At 38.2% G+C, this 25304-nt stretch overlaps 2 protein-coding genes across 2 annotated transcripts in view; one reads left to right on the top strand and one right to left on the bottom strand.

The window, feature by feature from the left end:
• LOC136846339 (paternally-expressed gene 3 protein-like) overlaps positions 1-536 on the top strand; it is a 651-nt gene extending 115 nt beyond the window's left edge. Inside the window, exon 1 of the mRNA XM_067117139.1 lies at positions 1-536. This exon is cut by the window's left edge and continues 115 nt beyond it. Coding sequence (XP_066973240.1) covers positions 1-536 — 536 coding nt within the window.
• Positions 537-5291: 4755 nt separating this feature from the next.
• On the bottom strand, positions 5292-17891 carry LOC136846670 (uncharacterized). Its single transcript, XM_067117679.1, has 3 exons — positions 17209-17891; positions 7301-7369; positions 5292-6883 (listed from the first exon to the last, which is right to left on the bottom strand). Exons 2-3 carry the CDS (start codon positions 7362-7364, stop codon positions 5577-5579), a joined length of 1371 nt encoding a protein of 456 aa, XP_066973780.1. The 5' UTR covers positions 7365-7369; positions 17209-17891; the 3' UTR covers positions 5292-5576.
• Between the last annotated feature and the right edge of the window lie 7413 nt (positions 17892-25304).

The following is a 25304-nucleotide window of genomic DNA, read 5'->3' as shown; positions in this document are numbered from 1 at the left end:
TATCATTAGTGACATCTTCCATAGATGTGTTAATAGTTACATCTTACAAAGATGTATCAATAGTTACATCTTACATAGATGTATCAATAGTTACATCTTACATGGATGTATCAGTAGTTTCGTCTTACATGGATGTATCAACAGTTACATCTTACAAAGATGTATCAGTAGTGACATCTTACCTAGATGTATCAACAGTTACATCTTACAAAGATGTATCAGTAGTGACATCTTACCTAGATGTATCAACAGTTACGGCTTCCATGGATGTATCATTAGTGACATCTTACATAGATGTATCAATCATTGCATCTTACAAAGATGTATCAGTAGTTACATCTTACATAGATGTATTAATACTTACACCTTACAAAGATGTATCAATAGTTACATCTTACACAGATGTATCAATAGTTACATCTTACATGGATGCATCAATAGTTACAACTTACACGGATGTATCAATAGTTACATCTTACGTGGATGTATCAATAGTTACCATTACATGGATGTATCAACAGTTACATCTTACCTAGATGTATCATTAGTGACATCTTACATGGATGTATCAACAGTTACATCTTACAAAGATGTAGCAGTAATTACATCTTACACAGACGGATCATTTGTGACATCTTACATAGATGTATCAAAAGTTACATCCTACACAGGGCAAAAGATTTAAATATGTGTATATATATATTCACATATATATATGCATATATATACACATACATATATATACATATTTATATAAATGGGTGTGTGTGTTAATTCCTAACAAAAAAAAAGAGATATCCGGACAAACATGAAAAGACAGTGACCTCTCCCAAACACACTTACAACAATTATTGCATGCGATCGTACTAGTGTTTGAAGACAGGTTGCGTCGACGCGCTGGCAGATTGGAAGGAACTAGTCGCATTCACCACGCACCCGTTTCTCTCTCTCTCTCTCTCTCTCTCTCTCTCTCTCTCTCTCTCTCTCTCTCTCTCTCTCTGTCGAACCTAATCTAACGAAATGCGCCCGTGGCTGCTGTTCTTCTATACCACTATTTGGCGAAAGATTCCGAGAAATTTCTGGAAACCCAGAGTTCAGGTCCATTGCCGATAAGTTTTCGATCGTTATTTTCGGGAAGGGGGTCAGCCCAAATACCTTCGTGGAATTAACAGACCATACGCTGTAGCCGGAAATGAAAAAATGAAAGAATAAGAGGAACTACTAAAGTCGTAGACCTATCAAAGAAGGCCCAGGAAAGAAGACTGCAGTGGTGTGGCCATGTGATGAGACATGTAGGGCAGAGAGTGATGCAGATGGAGGTGCCTGGTGGGAGAGCAAGAGGAAGACCGAAGCGAAGGTGGATGGATGTAGTTAGAGAAGATCTGAGAGACAAACAGCTGTCAGAGGACGATGTGTTTGACCGAGCCAGGTGGAGGAGAGCTGTCAGAAACATCGACCCCACATAAAAGTGAGAAAAGATGCAGAGAAAGAAGAAGAACGCTGTAGCTGGAACTGGGCAGACTTCCCTTCGAGTGATTAAGAACACTGATTAGACCCAGTGGCAATGAAGCAGAAATTGTAGCGGGAGTTAAAATGGCCGCAACTTACAAGACATCGCTGGCAAGTACCATCAAGGACGGATGGAAGGGTTTATGGCATTTACGGCCGAAGTCCAAGAACTGGGTCTAGGCAAGGTACTTTCAATATACTCTCAGAGTATATTTCAAGGACCTTTGGGCGTAGGAAACCATTTAGCGCAGCGCGAGAAGTTAGGAAAAGGCGGAAGTGAGAGGATGGGACATAAGCTGAATTCCACGCATCGCCATTTCCTGTTTGTGAATATCACCCAAGACGGAAAACCTTTTACGTGCAGGTCGAGCAAAATAAGAATCATTTAAAGCAATATTCATTCATCAAAACCCACTTAGACAGAGATTAGCCAAAAAGAGTAAAGATAACATAAGAATGCATTCCACCATGCGGTGTTGGTAACATTTGCTGGGCTGACGCCAATTTGATGGGAACTAACATTCCTTTAAGGTATAATCCCAGCTGCTGATGCTTATAAATTACTTGCAATCGCAGCACTACTCGATGGCCAAATATCTCGTAAGAAAACAACGAACAACAACATGGTGTCGCACAGAGAAAGTAGTGGAATAAAAAAAAAAAATAGCTGCTAAGGACATTCTTCGTAAACAACCAGAGCTCGAATCCACACAAAAGGACAATAAAGACAAAGGCATATTGAAAAACCTTCTTTTAATAGCCTTTCCTCGCTCATTATACGCTGACCTAGCCTGACCATCATCTTGGGATCCTTTCACCTCTTCAATTCTATTTGCAATTTGGCAAATGATTTAGCAGAAAGTCCGTTGTGGCTTGTAATGGTAGGTGTAGTAGAGGGAAGTACGGTGGTAGAGACCTATGAGCCGATAGCAAGATAATCGCTAGGAAGGGTCTGCACGCTCTGAACATCAAAAGGACGGAGCAGTTTCAAAGTCAAATCCATACTGCTGCTGTTATTAAGGAAGGCATTTATCAAAAGCACACAATGAAAATTAACTTCAAAGAGCACAATCAATGGCAGGGTAGGACGAGCCAGGGAGCCGTTTCAAAGACAGACCCTTTCAACTGCTACTACTACTACTAAACTAGTGCATAGACTGAGTGGAGGAAGCTCGGCCTAATGAAAATTGGACCAGGAGTTCCAAGAGCCATAGACTTACTGGCGAAACTGACGCCATCTTTGTTAATAGCGGGAGCTGGAAACATTTTAACATCTATATTAAATGATATTAATGAAAAATTACTCGCGCTTGCGACAAAAGAACAAGAACCCACACAGTCCAAAAATATGAAAAATACTAAGAAATACGATTATCCGTGAACTGTAAGCGTTAAGAAAACAGACATGAAATTGCCCCTTAGTTTTATAAATAACGCTTTTCTGGATAACCGGACTGTCATCTTACAGAAAGCGTATAACAGATTCCTCATCTGATTACCCAGCGTCACTAAACCAACAGAAGGGAGTGGGCAAAGAAAATGCAAGCAAGTGAAGCAATGCCATTTCTGTTGTCATGAACAGTTGCATTCCACTGGCTGCCTTTTCATTTTGCCTCGAATGACGGTGCGATTTTCTGTTTATATAACGTCTGTTCAGTCAGGGGGCGGGGGGAAGGAAGTGTTCCACCTGACAGCCCTTTTGAGAAACTACAGTATAAGTGAAAAAGTGTTGGGGCTTGTTCTGTCCAATTTATGAGAGAGAGAGAGAGAGAGAGAGAGAGAGAGAGAGAGAGAGAGAGAGAGAGAGAGAGAGAGAGAGAGAAAGTACAGATAGACACAGACAGACAGATTGTGGTAAGGAAAGCATATAATGATAATTATCAACCACACACACGTATATATATATATATATATATATAAAACATTAAAGCCAAAAGGAAAAGTGAAACAATTGAGATGCTAATTACTTTCGTCTTTTTACCAAGACATGGTCACAGCTGTGACGAAAGTACTAAGTATTTCAATGGTACCTCAATTGTTTCTCCTTTCCTTCGTGGCTGTAACGTCGTCCGTATAATCATCACGTTTTTACCTTTTCGTCATTTAATATCATACATACAGTATATATATATATATATATATATATATATATATATATATATATATATATATATATATATATATATATATATATATATATATATACACAGTATTATCATATTGTCTAGTTCGCCAAGAGTCCGAAAATATTTGGTCAGTAAATAATTAAAAACAAAAGTTCTCTTGACGAAGAACATCAAATGTTTGCCTGACACTTCTTTTTGCCTTCATCAGTTTATCTATGAGAGAGAGAGAAAGGAAGAGGTTTGATTACATTCATAAAGACCTAAGGAGAGAGAGAGAGAGAGAGAGAGAGAGAGAGAGAGAGAGAGAGAGAGAGAGAGAGAGAGAGGCCAAAACTGAAAAAACGGCGAAATCTTCTAGAGAACTTTGACTGTATAATACAGGCATAACATTTTATTTATCATATGCATTTAACTTTAACCTTTTACTGGAATTCAAGAAAAAAAATTCATTATAATAAATCGTGAGCTACAAGGCACTCTGATAACTCGACAGACATATCCTAACAAGTATTCTGTATAAGAAAAGCCGTTGTTTTAAAACCATACAACAAATTAATGGACCTGGACCTGTGGTGAAGACTGACGAACAACTAATGTTTTGAACGGGTAAGAAAATCAAATTCGCATCTTAGGATTTAAGAAATTTGTACAGAACCGGACTTATTGGCGTCTTTGGAGGTGTTAGGACAGGTGTGGAAATCAATTCCATAGAATTATAGGGTGCTGAGGACTTCATATACGTAGGATCAACAGACACTATAAAAATGTAGTAGAAGACAATAATAACGTAAGGACAGAAGTAGGTGGTATTTGTTATTATGGCACTGACATGAACTGCCCTCGTTAGTTCAGACGTCATATAAGGAGAGGGGAAAATGAATATTATCATTATTATTATAAAAACAGTTTAACCAGACCACTGAGCTGACGATCAGCTCTCACAGGGCTAGCCAGAAAATGAATAAGGTAGGAATCTGAAAGTATCTAGAAGTGACCCTCAACAGAATGTACGGCCCTGTATTCAACAGTGGGTGAGGTGAACGAATAGAGAAACATAATGTTGACTTGATAGCAATGAAAAGGCTTCCAGCAGTGACTAGCATTTCCATGGAATGGGCAAGACAAGAGCTTAGTGTGGATGAGGGAACACCAGTAAGATAGGAAGCACAATGACGATCAGAACATTAATACCCTCCAGGAGGGCCAATAGGTAAGATGGTCTGGCAACATTTGAAGGAATTGTGGATAATGCAATGGATCATGGTCTGTAGAAGCCTCTTGTACAGACAGCAAAGAGGCCACAGTGTCCTACAGGCAGTGGAGTTAGTAAGTCAGTGACTAATTGCCCAGTCTTTTGTTCCACTGAAATATTACAGGTTCTTTATCACATGGGAATGTGAAACTGTAACCTATTCTGTCAGCGGCACTTGTATAGTACAGAACAAAACCCAGGTGAACAGGACAGGAAATACAATAAGAAAAAATCTAGAAGGGAAAAGCGAAAATCAAATTAGTTCACATTGGAGAAGCTGAAACAGAGCCTTATGTCCATAATTACGACACCCCTCCTCAGTCTTATGCCCATAATTACGACCCCCTCAGCCCTTAAAATTCTGTACGACTACGCCACGTGGAAAGGACATTGTAAAAAAAAAATTTTATTCATTATCCTTTATATAAAATCATACTATATACAAATGACTTTTCGGAATACTGTCATTTAAAATATATCACAATGCAACTATAACAGTGGATTATAATTCAAACTTCTTACAGAATAAATAGCTATTCTTATTTAGTAACATTAGCTCAAGTTCAGTGTTGTCTTTTGAAAAGCACCTTCGTGAAAAAAGTAATGACTAGAAAAAAACGATCTACCTTAGGAATCCACCTGCCGTGGCTACACATTTCTGAGCACTCACAATCATTCACTTCTGGAGGTTAGGAATGTTTCATAAGGACAGCTGCAGCCTTAGGACACACGCCATTGCGAATTGCCTTACCGTGAGATTTCCCACGGATATGATAGACCATGCTGCCAAATGCATAACTAGCAAGCGACGCAAGTCTTGGGAAAAACCACATGAGCTTGAATGTGACCACCCACAGCCAAAAGTAGAAGCACTGGCGATAGGACATTCGCCTAGCAAACGAGGGTACTGACACACCTATCGTGTACGCCAGGTATCTGAACATTGCTGGGAATGACATAGACTTGGCAACGTAGCTCATTCCAGTCAAAAGGGATGTGGCCATGTGTTCATAATTCCAGTCGGCTTCTGCTAGGAAAGCCATGGCAATCTTTCGCTCCACCTCTAAACATAATGCTCTCGTTTCTTTCACACTACCACGGCAGAAGTTGTACTTGTCGTCAATGCCCAGGAGCCACCCAATACCCCTCCAGAAGTGGATGAATCCAGCGAACTCTTCCTCAGTAGCAGCCCCAGCACCTAACTTCTCTGGATGAGCTACCACTAGTCCCATGAAAGCGAACTGGGTCAGTGCCATGTCACTCTGACTAAGGTAAAGGCAAGGGTTCTCTGTGTTGTAACTGAGCAACCTACTCTCAATCTGGGGGCGTAAATCATCCCTAATGGAAGGATAAAAAGGAGACTCTGGCTCAGGATGCCCTCTTTCACTAACTTTTATGTTTCTTAACTTTTCGTTTTCCTCTGGCGCGTTGCACTGGCGGGCTACTTTCCCGTGGATAGACCTAATGGACATCACATCTTTGTGCGCATCGTCTTCCGGGTCCCAAACGTCACCGGTGTACCACGTGACCACGTGCATCAGGGTAGAATAGTACCTCTTGAGGGCTTTCATGGGAGTGTCTGACTGGCCGGTATAGATCAGCGGAGCCAGACCACGTTTGGGAGCCATCATGAACACTAAAGACAGGAGATTGGAGAAGCACACAGAGGACAGGTACCGTCTGTAAAATTCCCGCCCGCGATCGAAGAGCTCTCTGTCGAGCCACGAGGGAGGTTCTGGAGGGTTCCCTGATTCTCCTGGCTCGTTCATTCCCTCGACGAGTGTCAGAATGAGGTCGCTGTGCGGGTGTATGGTCTCCACAGTGAATTCCGGGGTGGTCATGGTGTAAGTGGGGCGACCAATGAACTGTCTCTGTGGTTCTAAAGGAATGCCTGAAGGTGGCACGAAGGAACTCTGGTGTACCCCATCCAGGTGGGGACATCCTGACATCTCCTCGACTTGCTCGTCTTCGTGATCCGGAATAATTTCGATCTGATCTGAAATAGAATAATATATCCGTTGACGAAAGACATGTAACTTCAATGCATGATATGACCTTTAAACATAAGCCACACTAATTCTCATAAGCTAATCAAAAGATGAATCTAATTTTGTGAAATGGAAAGATCAGAGGCCATACAAGACAATGTTTTTTTTAAAAAAAGGGCACATAAAAATTAAGACCAAATAAAAAGAAGGAAACGGGAAACATTAAAAGGAAAAAGTAGGTTATAATTACAGGTGAGGCAGTAGGCCTAGGTACTAAGCTTAAAAACCGATATTGTAAGTTTAATCTAATGCCTTTTTTTGAAACCTGAAAAAGAAATATCTGTCAAAAATGTCACGACAAAGGTAAGATGGAAAGAAAAGGGAGAGAAAAATTATAAGAGAAGAAAATGTGATACTCTGCTCACCTTTGAGGAGACATACCGTTGAGCCACCCTTGCTCAATTCTTGCGAGCTTGTCGAGACCCCCATCGGACCTGAAAAGTAAAAATGAAGAATTAGTATTGGCCCAAAAAAGCATAAATATATATATATACAAAAAGGACTTTGACGAACAGGAAAAAGAAAACCGAAGGATTATTTTTATGGAAACCGCTTGATAGCTCGTGCCAAATCTACTAGACCGAACTGAGTATTGATTGATTGATTGGCTGATCACGATGAGTAACTGGCGTTGCAACGGTCGAATAAGGAAAAATAAGTATAGGTTACCATGACGAACAAGGTAGAAATACCCTAGAATAAAGTGTATTGTCTTTTAACCGCCATTACATAAATAAAAGCTAAGTTTGTTAATCTGTACAATACGGACATAAGGTGAAACCGAAAAAAATCAGCGAACCTACGCAAGTTTAATGTCCTGACTTTTACCTTAATTCGAAAGCCCTGCTTCTTCTCCCAGCCATCATCTGGACACGAGGTCACCTACATTTCCACCCATGAAGAGGAGAAAGGTCACGCCCCAGTACGACAACTGAAGATCAAAGTGCTCTCAAGTGACCTCATTGCATTACCCGTTTTTACTCGTCGAACGGATAAGCAAAATGATGATCTCCCCTCAGGTTGGATTTTATAGTTTTATGTTACTTCGACGACGTAAAAACAGATGACGGTCTAACAAAAAAAAAAAAAAATGCGCAGTGACTTGGAGGAGTTTTATGGCGGGTCATATAATGGATTGCTCTGTGCCTCCGAGTGATTCGGACACTCTCCGTCTTTCTCCGTCGCCGGCTTCGAGGGACAAAGGTTAAGACTGTTTAAAATGGCTCTTGGCAGTTTCTTTAACACATTTTTTTTTTTGTCAACTCACTGCGAAATTTCTAAAGCGACTCTTGGCGCAAGCAGAATCAAAACGATTAAGCGAATGCATCCAGTTTTACCCAGGCTGTGATATTTACCCGAGATAATAGGATGTGATAATATATGTAAGTCACTGCGCGCGCGCGCGCATGCACACACGCATATATGTGTGTACATATATATATATATATATATATATATATATATATATATATATATATATATATATATATATATATATATATATATATATATATATACATATATAAATTTGTAGACTAACAGTAGTTCATTAATGATTGTATGTATGTATTATGGTATACATACATACATACAATCACTAGATATCTTGACAGACTTCATTAAAATTATATATCAACCGCGGATAACAAGTCTGAATGTTTCATTATCATGCCCTGGCAACCAGCTGTTAGGATATCGGATGCACTGTTGACCGATAGGTTGCCTCAGCTGGATGACGAAGCCATAAGCAAAGAAAATGAGAAAGGGGTGGAGAACAGAAGAAGTGTATAGGAAAAACAAAGGCAAGTATGAAATTCCAAAGCTTAATAGTCTTTCACTTTTCAGTTTAATTAGTTTTCAGCAAATATGAACCTTCGGAATTTGGACGAGAGAGAGAGAGAGAGAGAGAGAGAGAGAGAGAGAGAGAGAGAGAGAGAGAGAGAGAGAGAGAGAGAGAGAGAGAGAGAGAACTCATCAAGGCCACTTCGTTGACTAGTAGATAACACATGAAATTATTTAGTAATCTACAGCTTATGCATTTTTCATAGCTATTTAACTGCTCCATCCTGCACATATTCTCTGTTTTATGGTCAGGTACTCGTTATTATTATTATTATTATTATTATTATTATTATTATTATTATTATTATTATTATTATTATTCATTACGTGCATTCGTTTGTACTGTTCGCACCAAAAGGCTCTGTAACTTAGCAGCAAGACCCAATAAAGTGAAATATTCATAAACAAAAATCATAAGAATGTTGGAAAACAAGGCCAAGCGCTGGGACCTGAGGTCATCCAGCGCTGAAACGGAAATTGACAGTGAAAAGGCTTGAAAGGTGTAACAGGAGGAAAACCTCTCAGTTGCACTATGAATCAATTGGTTTGAGAGGGTGGACAGTAAGATGGAAGAAAGAGAATATGAACAGAGGTACAGTAAAAGGAATGAAAGGGGATGTTTATACCTTGAGGAATACTTGTTATGAGGCAATTGCTTCTCATAAATTAAATGAATGTTGATATCAGAAGACCAAAATGGCGGCAAGAATAACCAACGAGAGACAGAACTGGAAAAAGGATAAGATGAACTTCACTAGACCCCTTTCTCCCATTCCCTCCACACTGACAAACCACCTCGGCACAATTGTCTGAATTCTATCCATTATATGTATATATATATATATATATATATATATATATATATATATATATAGTTTTATTTACTTTTCAAGTATACTTGGTTCTTAATATATTAATAATGTCATATTTATAATATTTAACCTTTTCCCTTTATCAATGTTTCGTTTATAGTGCCAGTACATCCAAGAAATTACTAAGTGAAGAATTCCTATTTGCAATAATCTTATCACAGGATAAATATAAACATTTTCACTTTAATGGCTTTTCGAGATATATACATACAGTATATATATATATACATATATATATATATGTATATATAGTGTATATATATATATAAATATATACTGTATATATAAACATATATATATATATAAATATATATATATATATATATATATATATATATATATATATATATATATATATATATATATATATATATATATATATATATATATATATATATATATATATATATATATATATATATAAATTGCAAGCCTTGTCGTGATAAGCGTATCCAAAGAGGATTAAGATATAGAGAAGTCAAGGCCACTGTGACTAATAATATGTATACATATGTATTACAGTATATACAAAAAATATAAACACCGTGCGGAAATACGCAAGCCAAAAATAGCCACTTACATACAGTGAACACTGACAACCTCCATTCGTCTAGGGTCTAGACGCACCGAGCCAACCGGTGGCGTAGGCCGAAACCCAGCTCTGCAAAGTCACTAGGGGCGATAAATCAAGATCATGACCTTTCATTACCTCCGTTTAATATTTCTGAATCTTCAATCTGAATCTTCAAGTATCTTACAAGAACTTAAAAACCGCGGAGCTTTTAAAAAAAACTTAAATACCGAAGCGCTTTTAGAACTTGCTTGCTTGACCGAGAGGGCAACTAAGACCGGAAAGGTTGCCTGGCTAAGGTCCCTCCCAGATGAGCTTCGCAGGATCGTGGGGAGGGGGGGAGGGGAGGGGAGGGGACAGGTTTTTTTCGTTCCCTTGCTTGCAAACACTGTCCTTTTTCGATAACGAGATTCGTCGATCACTAAAATGACTGCGTTTCCGGCCAGTGACTGACTGATAATGATTGACCATTTCCGGTGTATCGGATTCGCTGGAGTGTGTATGAGATACATATTCATTAAGAATTATAGCGAGACTGGGCTGTGTATTGCGCAAACAGGACTGATACTAGACCCACGTGACAGACTGCGCAGTTTCTCTTCTCTCTCTCTCTCTCTCTCTCTCTCTCTCTCTCTCTCTCTCTATCTCTCTCTCTCTCTCTCTCTCTCTCTCTCTCTCTCTCGTGGCTCTAACAAAAGACGACAGGGCTGCAGACTTGGCCATACCTATTCCCCAACTGTCGAGAATCAGTGATCAACACAACTGTACAAAAACTTTCATAGCGTTAGGCATTACATACATCAACGAAATAGCTCATCAGAAGCACGTCGTGCCCCTGCAGAGAGAGAGAGAGAGAGAGAGAGAGAGAGAGAGAGAGAGAGAGAGAGAGAGAGAGAGAGAGAGCTAATATGATAACATAATAGTACAAAAGTAATTGTCGAAAATACAAGCCTAAGTTATCTGCAAAAGGATAATTTTCATTTGACATCTTTAGTTAAAGAAGAAATGAGTGTGCGTATGTGTCTGTGAGCACACAAACACACACACACACGCACACACACACACACACACACACATATATATATATATATATATATATATATATATATATATATATATATATATATATATATAATATATATATATATATATATACACTGTATATGTGTATGTATGTATATATAAGTGAGTGTGTAGACACATAAATATTAACTTAATTAAGTTACTCCTCTTCCTGGTCCTCCACCATCATAATCATCATCGTTATTATTACTATCACTATACATAAATTCCACGTGGAAGTTACCCTGTATCACCAGCCACTTTATTTCCCTGACCTTGACCTTGAACTTGAAACGTAGCTGAGCAAAGAGGAGGGTAGACAGATTTCCAACTGTCCAGCAGGTTATTATTATTATTATTATTATTATTATTATTATTATTATTATTATTAAAGGATAAAGGATGTTCAAGTTAAAAGTTGTTGGTGTCAGTCCCCCCCGACAGGCTGTTGCCTCTCGGGGGGACTTCAGCCGGGTAAACCGCGCCCCCCCCCCCCCCGCAATGTCGTCAATCACGGCAGTACCCATCCTGTAGTGTAGACAGTCTCACTATCAGCTCCTCGACGGGGAGCGAAGGCTGGTCCCCGAGAATACGAGGCCAACACGTTACCAATTATACCACCCAGACACATAAACTTCAGAAAAGCATAAATGTCGAGTTTATCATATCTGTTTCAGCAATGCTAAAAAAATAATAATAATAATAATAATAATAATAATAATAATAATAATAATAATAATAATAATAAGCGTCTCTACGCGTGAACTCAAGCCACCGATTGGACCAGCTTTCCTGAGTATATAAATCTCACTGTATATAAATCTTACTTATACGATACGCAAATAAAGAAAACAATAGGCTGCAAAAACAAAAAATTCTTTCAACAAACGAAAAAATGAAAATCAGAATATAAACGAACATAAAATCCCAACTCGCTACAACTGCAGACACCTCGCCACGGTTACCTAACTTAATATTATCCCCTGGTTACCTCTCCCGGCACTCGGTAGTAAAGACACTTGCCATCAATACAGAATACTCGTCGTGCTATTACACCACTCGACAAACAGCCAATTTGGGACCATGGGCAGGTCGCGACACGGGACCAGGTTAGAACAGAATAGAATAAAATATAGAATTTAGGCCAAAGGCCAAGCGGTGGGACCCGTGAGGTCATTCTGCGCTGAAACGGAAACTGACAGTAAGAAGGTTCGAAAGGTGTAACAGGCGGAAAACTCCGCAGCCGCACTATGAAACGACTGTTAGAGAGGGTGGAAAGTCAGATGGAAGACAGAGAATATGAACGGAGGTACAGTAAAAGGAATGGAAGAGGCTGCAGCTAGGGGCCGAAGGGACACATCAAAGAACCTCAAAGTATTGCCTACAGTGCACCAGAGGCCAAATCAGGGTTACAAATTAGTCCTAAGTAAAGCAATTACGAACATGAGGCACGCCCCAGTATAATCAGGGAGGTGTCTTGATCGTAACCAAAACAGAAATCAGAATATAATATATTATTAATATTTTCTGATCAGAAACATCGACTCAGTGCAAATCATATACACAAGCATCTTCATACAAACGTACTGGCTTGTACACAAAACAAACAAGTAAAATATGCGGCGAAGTTTCTTCGGCGCAATGGAGTTTTCTGTACACCGTGTAATGCTGTATGGAACTCTCAGCCGCGGCCCATGAAAATTTCAGCCACGGCCCGTCGGTGGCCTGTGTTGTTGGCACCGATAGCGGTGCCAGACGCACGATCATAGCTAACTTTAATCATAAATAAAATAAAAACTATCGAGGCTAGAGGGCTGCAATTTGGCATGTTTGATGATTGGAGGGTGAATTATTAACATACCAATTTCCAGCCCTCTAGTCTCGGTAGTTTTTAAGATCTGAGAGCGGACAGAAAAAGTGCGGACGGACAGACATATGGACATCTGAATAGTTTTTTTTTTTTTTTATAGAAAACTACAAGCATAATCTTATTTAAAGTTTTTTCACAGTCCCTTTATTTTGCGATTTTCTCTTCACTTCCGTTGTATCCTTTTTTTTCCAAGATGGCTATTCCTTAAGATTTACTCTATATCAGTATTTTCCTCTTATTTATCCGCCAATAATCAGAAAGATGAACACTGACAAAGCACATTTGCCGTCTGAAGTTTCACATGATTTCATGAGAGAAATTGATAAGCGGAAGAGGAGTGAGAGATGGACCAGTTACTCAAATTGATGAATTTCAAAATATGATTCCATATTTATTTGTTAATGTTATCTCTCTCTCTCTCTCTCTCTCTCTCTCTCTCTCTCTCTCTCTCTCTCTCTCTCTCTCTCTCTCTCTCTCTTCCCAGATGAAATTTTTTATTCTTTTTAACAGTAATAAATGAAACAATATGCTACTGCCTCATAAAATGTGAGAACTACATAGGCCTAAACAAAGAAATTTAGAAAGGTTTTAAGGCATCTCGGATGGGATACTGAAAAAAAAAAAACTATTGGAAGCGAAAAACTTGCAAGTCGGATTAAGTAAATTATAAGTCACTGTGGCTCAACAAAAGCTTCTTTTTTTTTTATTTTAGACTACATAATACGACTGACAATGAGAATTTACCGAGACCACAAATCTTGCGACAGAGCATTTGTCGGTGATGCTCAGCGGTTTAAAGTAGCATTAGGCCTACATCAACACTGGAACGGAGATCGTACGTTACTCAGAAAATCATGGGTGCTGTTTTCAGGTATCTCACCATGATGAAGGAGTTTCGGGACCTGCTTTTTGTGCACATTTTATTCGTAATGGTTTACACTAGCGAGCAGAACTATAGGGGAGAATTCAGGGGATGTTTCAACGTAAGTGCAGTGTAACTATACGAAGTCCAGCTGTAAAACTGCAATTTAAATATTTATTATTATTATTATTATTATTATTATTATTATTATTATTATTATTATTATTATTATTATTATTCGAAAGTAATCTCACTAGAGCAGAAACATTCCAAGGCTCTCATAGGACTTAGTATTTGTTCTTAAATGAATCGATATTGTAACAAGACCAATTTAAAGAAATTGAATAGCTAGACGGCTCAAGAGGAACGGGAACATATGTGAAAACGAGACAGAAAGCAGTGCATGCAGAGGCCGAATGGACACTGGCAAGAACCTTCACCACTGCCTGCAGTGTGCCGCGTAAGCGAACTCTGTAAGTAAGCAGTTCCCTCCTCACGTGGAGAGAAAGAAAGAGGAAAAACTAAAATCAATCTTCCGGAGAGAATGACAGCTTTATGGATGAATCTCTCTGCGTAAAATCTGAGATAGGATTTAAAGAAGAAGAATAGGAATAAATATTCAATAATGATGCTAAAAGACAGGAAGTAAAACCAGTCAAAAAGTGGCTTACGAGGGGACTGACTGCATGACTGACTGTAAGTTATCAGGCGTCACAACTGCCAAGGTTCGTGACGCCGAAAAAAATATCGTGTCATTTTAGTCAGGAAAAATATGAATATATGAAATTCTGTATAGAACTAGACTATAAATACGGATAACAAATAAAAAAAAAAACATACAAATGATAAAAAAATAACTTTGATAAATAATTCAATTTCAAAATACTAGCCTGGAACAAACTATTCTCTTTTATAGATAAGGCAGTTTTGATAAATAACTAAATTTGATGGATTACTGATTTTATTGATAACCTGTGTATGTAAGATCATAAAGACGCGTCGGCAACTAATTGCAAACATATCACAAACAGGTTGCATACAAATCATCGACCTAACGGTAGTCCTAACCAGAGATCTTTCCTAGGTAATGACCCCCCAAGGACTTTCGGAAGTCGTTATCTAGGACTAATATTTTAGGGGAGTCATTATCTTTATGATATTTACGGTCTTTTGTTTATGTTTTTACGGTAATCCCAAAGGGGATTGCACTAAACACGCTGCAAATGTGGATACATACCAGGTTAAAAAAGAAACCCTTGGGGGTCACTATCTAGGAAAGATCCATAAACCTGTGCTTCATATAATTATCCAGCCTTTCCCGAAGAATCTTTCACCACTTCCGTTCGCTGACTCGATCTCAACATGTTTATATGTATGCAACAAGTTGCCAACATGTGTTTATGATGTGTTTTACTGTAGCGTTGTCGCTCCTTGGAACCTAATGTCTGGTAGGTTTCAACACAGTCGAAAATCATTGCCCATTTAAATTATCTCGGTATTAAAATCAAAAGAAAAAATGTTTATGATTCGGAATTATAATCTTGGCAATAATACAAACGTACATAAAAGATGGCAACTTTATGTAAATCTAAATTTATATAAAAATAGAAATAGTTCAGATAATAGTACTAACACACGGATAGCAACTTGCTTCCGAGGAGGCTGTCGTTTCAGAGAGAGAGAGAGAGAGAGAGAGAGAGAGAGAGAGAGAGAGAGAATCAGCTCTTTATATAGTGAAATTCATAGCTAAATAATCCTTTCTTTCTAAAACCTCCTAATCTCCCTTTTGCGTAATAACTGAATATCCGGCCTATTTTTGTTCCTATATACATTCTCGAGCTTCAGGGGGGAACCGAGTTAGAGTGGTTTGGTGATATTTTGTGGCCATCATCATCTTGGCATGAGGTATAATTCAGTGCAGGCCGTATTAATACCGTTATGGTATTCACACTCACACACACACACTCTCTCTCTCTCTCCCTTTGCACACACATAGCTACCTATACACAAATATATATATATATATATATATATATATATATATATATATATATATAGAGAGAGAGAGAGAGAGAGAGAGAGAGAGAGAGAGAGAGAGAGAGAGACCTGTTCTGCATCTGTGTACAGTCATACATCCTTTTAAATAATCCATTTACTCAAAAATAAAATCCAAGTGAGATAGCTTTAATTGGTACTCGGCAGTCACCACCTCATGCGAGAATATTGTTTTGAACCTTTCTTATCAGGGGCAGCTTTATGTCATTAATGTAGAGTGATTCTTATTTCCTCTGCCAGAAACAGCTTTCCGCTTTACGGCCAAGCATTTAACAGATTCGCTCAAAAACGCTGAGAAATTATAAAACTTGATATTTCTGTTTTCCCGCCACTTACGTCATCACGTGTTCGGCTACGCCCGTCTTCATTCGCTACGAATCACATTCCAGAAATGTGCCTGGTAGACAGAACTTATATCTCAGTATAAATACGCTCCTTCAAAAATTTTCTATTAGTTAAAATAAATATTTTGAAAACGCTATTTAGATTAAAAGTGATGCTATCTAATTAACAAAGCCACCTTGAGAACGAACGAACACACCGACACCCCTGGCATCTGCTGAAGCGTGTTTACATAATAATACCTACTTCAGCAACAGTAACGGAACCTTCGGCGAGATTTGTTTACATTGTAAAATCAACAAAATATCTATTCATAGGCCATAACCAATCATAAATGAGAGTGGGGTTTAAGTGGTAGGTTTCTCACAACCGAGCAGGCCTGGCCTCTGCAGTAGCCTACTACGTAAAAAGCAAATTCACATAAATCATTAAATATACGGAATACAGAACTCGTTCAGATTTTCGAGACAATAAGAGAATCAACAGTGTTGTAATCTTCCTGAAATCAGACAGACCCTAAAACAACTGGTTACAGATACGACATTCACCCTCACACTTCACTAGAACCATGGGTGATTGGCCCCCCTACGTTATGCAAAATGGAAATGTGGATTGTGGACGTTACCACGCCCTGCTTTGACGAAGGCAAATTACTCACAACGAAAAGCAAAAACCGGTTGCAACCACACATGGGCATAAACATGACTTTGCAGGCTGCATAACATAGGGGAGAGAAAGAGAGAGAGAGAGAGGGGAAGGAAGGCGACACTGGCATGTTGCAGTGCCACAAGGCTTACCTGAAACTGAACTAAATAACGTCGTTCTTAATCCTCAGTAACGGAGACGAAAGAACCGATTAGTTCACACGTCAGCATGACAAGCAACACCGTAAAACACAGGTTTTCCGTAGTGTTAATTGTACAGCAATCTGAATGTTGCTACCAAACCCGATTGTGTAAGTGGGAAACTGAGTCACGTTCTATAGCTCCCGAGTACGACTTGTCTGCTGCACATCACAGCGGTTGGATCAGCTGTTGTTGAGTTCGTGGGCGCGACCAGACGTATAAAGATCTGGAGCAAAATCGATAAACGCGAATGTTGTCATACAGTAACAAATCATTTTCAGGTTTCATGATAAGAAAATTACGTAACGCATTCCCTGCATATTTACCATGAACGTTATTCTAAAGCAGCATTGTCCCAGCTGATGTGCAAATCTCGACGGGAAGCTTCGTGACATTTGGTTTGGCTTCGCAAATGCTGATACTGGACATCACATAACAGTCTCCAACAATGAATATAAACGTTTATCAAGAAGATAAAGTTATAAATCCCTTACGCCAAGTAATATACCAAAGACCTCGCCTGTTTGTCGAGTGCAATTTTTGCAAGCAATGTATCCTTTATATTTCTGGTTAGGATGAAGTGACTTAGCAGATTAACGTCAGTTTGGACTGAGTTTAACTTTATCTTGGATGTTGTTACGTTGGTGTTGACAAAGCATCACGTGATATCCTGTGCAGAGCTTACCCAAGCTCACCGGACATGTTTTGGTTTTTTGTCTTTGTTTGCCAATTTGCTTTTAGGTTACTATATCGGCATTAATTCTTGATATCAAGTTCGCGCTGTTATAATCTGACTAAGATACCTTTTTGTTACTTCTCATTGAATATGTTATTTATGTATATTTTTCATCATTTTAAAAGATACCTATCGTTTCTTTATTGATAATGCCCCGCCCCTCCTCCAGCGATCTCTCTCTCTCTCTCTCTCTCTCTCTCTCTCTCTCTCTCTCTCTCTCTCTCTTCTTCTTCTTCTTCTTCTTCTTCTTCTTCTTCTTCTCAGGTTTGATAAAAGCATTAGGAGTCATCCGTCCCATTAGGGAATGTGTTTTAAATTAACTCATCCCTAGACCAATTTTCTCGTATCCCATTGTGACCTATAACCGATCATGTTAAACCACTATGGGATCAGGTGCAAGTTTCAGTACATTTTTTTTTATATTCTTTTTAAGGTACGGGCCTTGGGACCAACATTAACGAAGCATCACGTTTCATGAGACTTGCGTTATGCTTTGTCAACGTTCAGCCATCTTGATCTTTTGCGTTAGAGGTGAAATCTGGCGAGAATAAACGGGAAAAAAGGCTAAAAGAATAAAAGACTCTTACTGACCCTGGTCACGAGAGGCGATTACATTCTTTATGCGTTCACCATCGCGTCCATATGAATTCTCTCTCTCTCTCTCTCTCTCTCTCTCTCTCTCTCTCTCTCTCTCTGGTTATTCTAAGAAAGAGTAAAGGGATACTTGATGATTCACGCCATGAGACATAGGATCTCTCTCTCTCTCTCTCTCTCTCTCTCTCTCTCCATTAAAGGTGAATTATGGTAAAGATAAGAAAGAGTAAAGAGATACTTGATGATTCAGGTCAAGAGGCATTATAGGATCTCTCTCTCTCTCTCTCTCTCTCTCTCTCTCTCTCTCTCTCTCTCTCTCTCTCTCTTCATTAAAGTGTAAGTATGGTAAAAGTAAGACAAAGTAAGGAGACAGTTAATGGTTCAGGTCACAAGGCATTCTAAGATTTCTTCTTCTCTCTCTCTCTCTCTCTCTCTCTCTCTCTCTCTCTCTCTCTGAGGTACTGCTATACCATTATATTCCTTATTCAAATTGCATCATTTATTATCATCGAAAAATATGAGATCATTGTCAAAGGACGACAAACCAAAATGGACCCGTGATGATGATGCCAAGTTCAAAACAGCGATCCCGACTAGGGATTGAGCTGGGAAGAAGAAGAATAAGTTTTCACTTCGTTAACCTCCCGGTTTTTCACTATCTTAGAGGGTGTCATAAATCCTCTTCAAAAAAATATTTAAGTGAAATCAGTCATATCTTTTGGTCTATTACCCTCGGGCGGCCATATTTAAAGGTCTTGGCCCAGCTCATAGTACTATACTTAGTTATTATTATTATTATTATCATTATTATTATTATTATTATTATTATTATTATTATTATTATTATTAGACACAATTTCACAGAGAAAAATTACCTTACAAAAAAAGGTTGGTCTAAGCACTCCAACCATTGTGGTCAAGGCCTACGCATCTGCTCTTGGATCTAAGCAATGTCCAGCAAAAATGGTTCCTGTAAATTTCAGGACTTTCTTTGCATAGTCACTAAACACTCACTAAACTATAATGTACACTCAATAAACACTAATGTTCGCTGTACAGTTACACTCACTAAACACTCACACTTACTATACACTAACAGGCACACTAAACACACACACTTACTATACAATAAACACTCGCTAAACCCTAAACACTCATTAAACACTAAATACTCACTAAACCCTAAATGATCATTAAAACCCTAAACACTCATTAAACACGAAACAGACTCTGAATATTCACTAATCACTCATTAGACACTCACTGAACACTTACACTCTAAAATTCACTAAACAGTAACATTAAAAAAAAAACATTCACGAAACCCTATACACTCACTAAACATTCACTGAATACTTACACACTAAACATTCGCTAAACAATAACAATCACTAAACATTCACTAAACCCTAAACACTCACTAAACATTCACTGAGCAGTTACACACTAAACATTCACCGAATACTTAAATGCTAAACATTCATTAAACACTAACACTCACAAAACATTCACTAAACCCTAAACATTCACTAAACCCTAAACATTCAATGACTATTTACACACTAAACGTTGACTGAATATTTGCACACTAAACATTCAATAAACATTAACATTAACTAAACACTAAACACTCACTAAACACACACTAAACATTCACTATACCCTAAACAGTCGCTGAATACTTACACACTAAACATTCACTAAACACTAACATTCACTAAACCATAAACACTCACTAAACATTCATTGACTACTTACACACTAAACATTCACTAAACTCTTACTCACTAAACATTCACTAAAACATTCAACACTTATTAATAAACATTCACTAAACACTAACATATACTAAACCCTAAACACGCACTAAACACTTACTCATAAACATTCACTAAACACTAACATTCACAAAACATCCACTAAACCCTAAACACTCACTAAACATTCACTAAACACTTACACACTAAACATTCAGGATAAAAAAAAATTCACAATCGCACTAAGCACCTGTTCAATTTGCGCTTAGCACTGGTACATACAGAAGCACCTCCGAATATATACCCTCTATGGTCCCAAGGAGCTTCCGCCATGCTCAGTACTAGCACAGCGGATTTGGTGACAAAGACGAATACATATTAAGTGTGAATACATATTAACGGGTTAACATCGCGGAGGTTACCTTATAAATTGAGAGACCACATTCTTCTATCTTCGTAAACCCGTTCTTGATATATTGAAATAAATCCTCCTCGCAAGTTTGCTGGTAAAGGTCACAAATCATCAGAACTGGATCTAGAACTGGGACGCCCTAAAACTGCGTTGCTTTTAGGTTTTGCCCTAGGGAAGATTGTGGGAAGGTTCAGTAAGATTCTACACGGAAAAAAATTACGTCTCTCTCACAAAAGTTGCAGTACGGACAATGGCAATATGGAAAGAAAGGAAAAGGACAAGAGGAAAAAGGACTAAAACGTATCATATATAGCATATAGAAACAAGTGGTAATACACAGATGAATCAATAAAAGCTAGAAATGATAGGCCTATTCTTCTCAAAGCACAAATGTGCTTCATTGAAATTCTCAGCCAAAGCCAACAAGCAATAGATAACAGGATTTAAACCCTTATAGACCAGAGAGTGGCGTTAATCAGGAATATTTCGATAACATTTTAATCGGATCTAAAACGCCACATTAAACGGGGAACGTGAAAATATACTTTTAATAAATCATGACATGTCCGCTGGCTTTACAAACATCCAGCGGAAGCTACTCACGAGAATGGTTAGCCTAAACAGTATCTAAGACTTCGTTTTTCCTAAACTGCCAATTATTCGTCTCTGGGCCTTGTTCTTTCATGAAACAAGAGGACATGATGTATATAAAAATAAACTCAGTGTCCTTGAAGACATGCGCAGTAGAGCATCAAATCCTGGCTACTGCGCAATTTTGGTAACCCGCCAGTCACCATAGAATAGATATTTTTTTTTTTACAGCTCCAGCATCGAGTTGTCTCAAAACAAAGGGTTTACGTAGTTGAATTCCCTTATTGTTTTTCCTTTTCTTTCTTTGGCTGTTTGACTGTATTACTACAAATTAGACCTGTCAAATTTGCATTCCCTGAGACTACTTAAAAAGTTTATTTTTTTTTTTTAGTGAAATTCCTCTTGGGTACAGACTTTGAACAAAGAAAAAACATATTTAGATTTATTGCGTACTTTTCATCTGTAGGTAGTAACCGAACAAAGGAAACGTGTATTTTCTTCTCAGTTAATAATGTAAATTGTATATTTAGATACAATTAAGGAACACAGGAAATACCTGTAGACAAAGCACTCGCTCTCTCTCTCTCTCTCTCTCTCTCTCTCTCTCTCTCTCTCTCTCTCTCTCGGGGCTCCTCAATTTTCTTCCTGTAGGTTATGTGACGCGCCCAACGCCAACACCCTAGAACACTATTGCCTGGAATGTCCACTTGTTACCAATTTATTACCACAAATATTCACAGTAGTTGATGTATGTAAGCAATTGTTAACAGACTATAATTTGCTTGATGAAATTCTCATGCGCCATCCTCACGTTGGTGGTCACTGAACAGGTATTTCCTTTCATCAAATAGACTGTGTGTGATATTAACTAGAGCTAGGCCATTGTTGTACTCCATATGAATTCTATTGTATACGTTAATTTCCATATAGATGTAATTACTAATATTGTCACCATGTACTTAAATGTCTGACGCCAATGTGCGCAATAAATTGATTAAAATAAAAAAAAAAATAAATAAAACTCTCTCTCTCTCTCTCTCTCTCTCTCTCTCTCTCTCTCTCTCTCTCTCTCTCCAAACACACTATCATTTTAATCAAGCAAATTAAGACGTTTTATATTCACAGAGTATACAGTTCCTATGGATAAACGGACTTTTCATGGCCACGTAATATTCGGTATATTAATTAAGGGTTTACCGAACACATTAATATGCTGTTGAACCACTGCAGTTTAACTGTCTACTTGCAAACGAAATAACGGCCTTGGTTTTTCCTTAATTTTATTCAGCCTCCTTGAAGGATTTTCTCAAGTAAACTGTATATTTCACATACACACACACACACACATATATATACATATATATATATATATATATATATATATATATATATATATATATATATATATATGTGTGTGTGTGTGTGTGTGTGTGTGTGTGTGTGTATAGCCTATATGTAATGTGTGTGTGGGTGATTTTCTCTTATAGAAGTGAGATTGCTGGTCTCACGTCATACTCCACCCTGGCTATGATCCATCACATTCAGTTAACTACCAGGTGATAACTGATGCACATTTTAAATCAGCCGAGCAAATTGGGCTATAAAAAACGCTAAACCTCACCTAGCAACCGATCCCTGATTCTCTCTTTTGTGAGGTGAGAATCATAACAACTGTACCAATTGACGTCATTTGGGAAGTGACACCGGAGGGGGTTATGTGTCTAAAGAATCTGGCAATCTTGCTGCTTACCCATCCAAGTTCCGACCAGACCCAAGGACGGTTGAAATAACTGTGATTATGCAGACAGATCATTCTTGCAGAGAACGCTAAGACTGCCCTCAAAGCAGAAGGAAGTGGCAGTTGGAAAAACCTAATTCCTATCATCAATTTGTCCATTATTTCTCCTATAGGCCTATTGATGGTCTTGAAGAAACGAGAAATATTACGCATGAACAGTGAAAGATAATCCTATGACGATTTAATAGATAAAGTTGTTGATCAATATGACGAATACAAGTTCGATTCTTGATGCCCCTCTGAGAAGAACCTTGGTAGATTCTAAATCAAGTAAAACTGATTGATCTAAAAGTACATTTCATTTCCCGTATGCACGCGCAGTAATGATTAAAGGTAAATGGTTTAAAGCCTTTTTTTTCACCGAATATCAGCTGTTTTAGGCTTAAGAACCCAAGAGAGTTCTTTTTTCATTCACAGGCCGATGGAGCTGGCTATTGAACACTTTGGTATACCATGAAAAGAAGAGAAAAATACACTGGGTATGGCATTATGTAACATTCCTTAGCCTATTCGTCCATTCTTTAAGAAATGCAAAATAAGAAAACGGATGTCGAACAGCTTTCATGGTAAACTACTAAAATAAGAATGCAGTAAAGGCGTTGGTAACTAATTCCATTGATATAGCACAGTACCCAGGCCCAGATGATTAAGAAATTAAATAAAAGATACAAAAACGTATGTAAGAATACTGATATACTGAAAGCACGCGCTAAAATAGAGGAACAGCGGCTAAACATGTCAAATATACTCAGACTATTAAATTGCATGAATTGAACTTTAAAGATGTAGTAACGTATTTCACAAATCAGATAGCTCGAAAATTAACTTTTTTTTTACTCAGTCTTTAATTTGCATAAGTAAAATTCACCACTGGTACCAAATCATTTATTTTATTATAGTTCCAGGATAAAATAGAACTGATTCATCGTCAACAGGGGAGGAAGAGGACACAGTAAATCTTCCTCCACCACTCACAATGCGACTGTGGCAATAAAAAATATAATTTCAATAAATCTAATCATCTTATGCAATCAGATCTTCCCTGGTCTTGCCTTGTCTTCGGAGAGGTTCAGTTTCTTATAGTTTTCTTAAATATTATTGCAGTGTAACCACTTCACGGAATGTAACTTCTATGGAACAGTGAATGCAGAGAAAGGAGAGTCCCGTAAAACAAGTTGTCTTGTAGTGTGAAAACTCTCTCTCTCTCTCTCTCTCTCTCTCTCTCTCTCTCTCTCTCTCTCTCTCTCTCTCTCTCTCTCTTTTCTTACCCTTGGTGTTGCCTTTTGCATCCTCCAAAATTCAATATTGGTTACTTCAAGAGTCGTGCGAGCTTATGACATTAAAATGAACAGCAGTATTTCGTAGTTCATATATTACGTGAGGATATTTTAATGTGACATTAGATTTAATACAGAGGGAGAGTTGACTTATACTTTGCCACTTCCTTAAAGGTGTATGCACACTCCTTTTGATTTTTATTTCTGTTTTTATGGCATCGTAAATAAAAGCCGCTTTTAGTTGCTGAATGAAATTTAGGATCGCGTAACTTGGTCAGACTCAAAATCAGACACACTATTGGTCTATTTCTCAGGCTATTCTGCCATCAAATTCTTCAATTGCTTTGTGTTGAAAAATAAACAGAACATTTGACCTCTGTCAATAACTTGGCCGATCGGGTTTCTTCAGACTTGTCAAGAAAAGGCCACATGAACAATCATCTCAGTTGTGGAACTTTTACTATAGACTTATTAGTCTCTGCTTGGGGAATAGGACTTCCACATGGGCGTCCATCTCTTGTTTCCCTCCTCGATAGGAATGAGCCTCAGGCATTCCGTTTGGTCTATAAGTGACCACGCTCCACGATTCTCTTTCCCCTCTCGAACTGGCATCAAGATGGTTCCTCTCTCTCCCTCTCTCTCTCTCTCTCTCTCTCTCTCTCTCTCTCTCTCTCTCTCTCTCTCTCTCTCTCTCTCTCTCTCTCTGCAACCATATGAAAAATGATAAAGCCCTTAAATCAATTTTCTTTATAATTTTGTGAGACTTTTCCATTTGAGTAATATGACCCATCTTAGCCGAGCCCAGGACAACCTGCCAGAACTCCAGAGCCTCTTTTGTAGGCCGAAATCTACCAAGAGACTGCAAATTCCTTGAGACTTATTC

The sequence above is a fragment of the Macrobrachium rosenbergii genome, chromosome 15 (assembly GCF_040412425.1).
Source record: "Macrobrachium rosenbergii isolate ZJJX-2024 chromosome 15, ASM4041242v1, whole genome shotgun sequence".
Taxonomy (NCBI): Eukaryota; Metazoa; Arthropoda; class Malacostraca; order Decapoda; family Palaemonidae; genus Macrobrachium; species Macrobrachium rosenbergii.
Note: the sequence above shows the minus strand (reverse complement) of the source record. Positions and strands in the feature narration are given on the sequence as shown.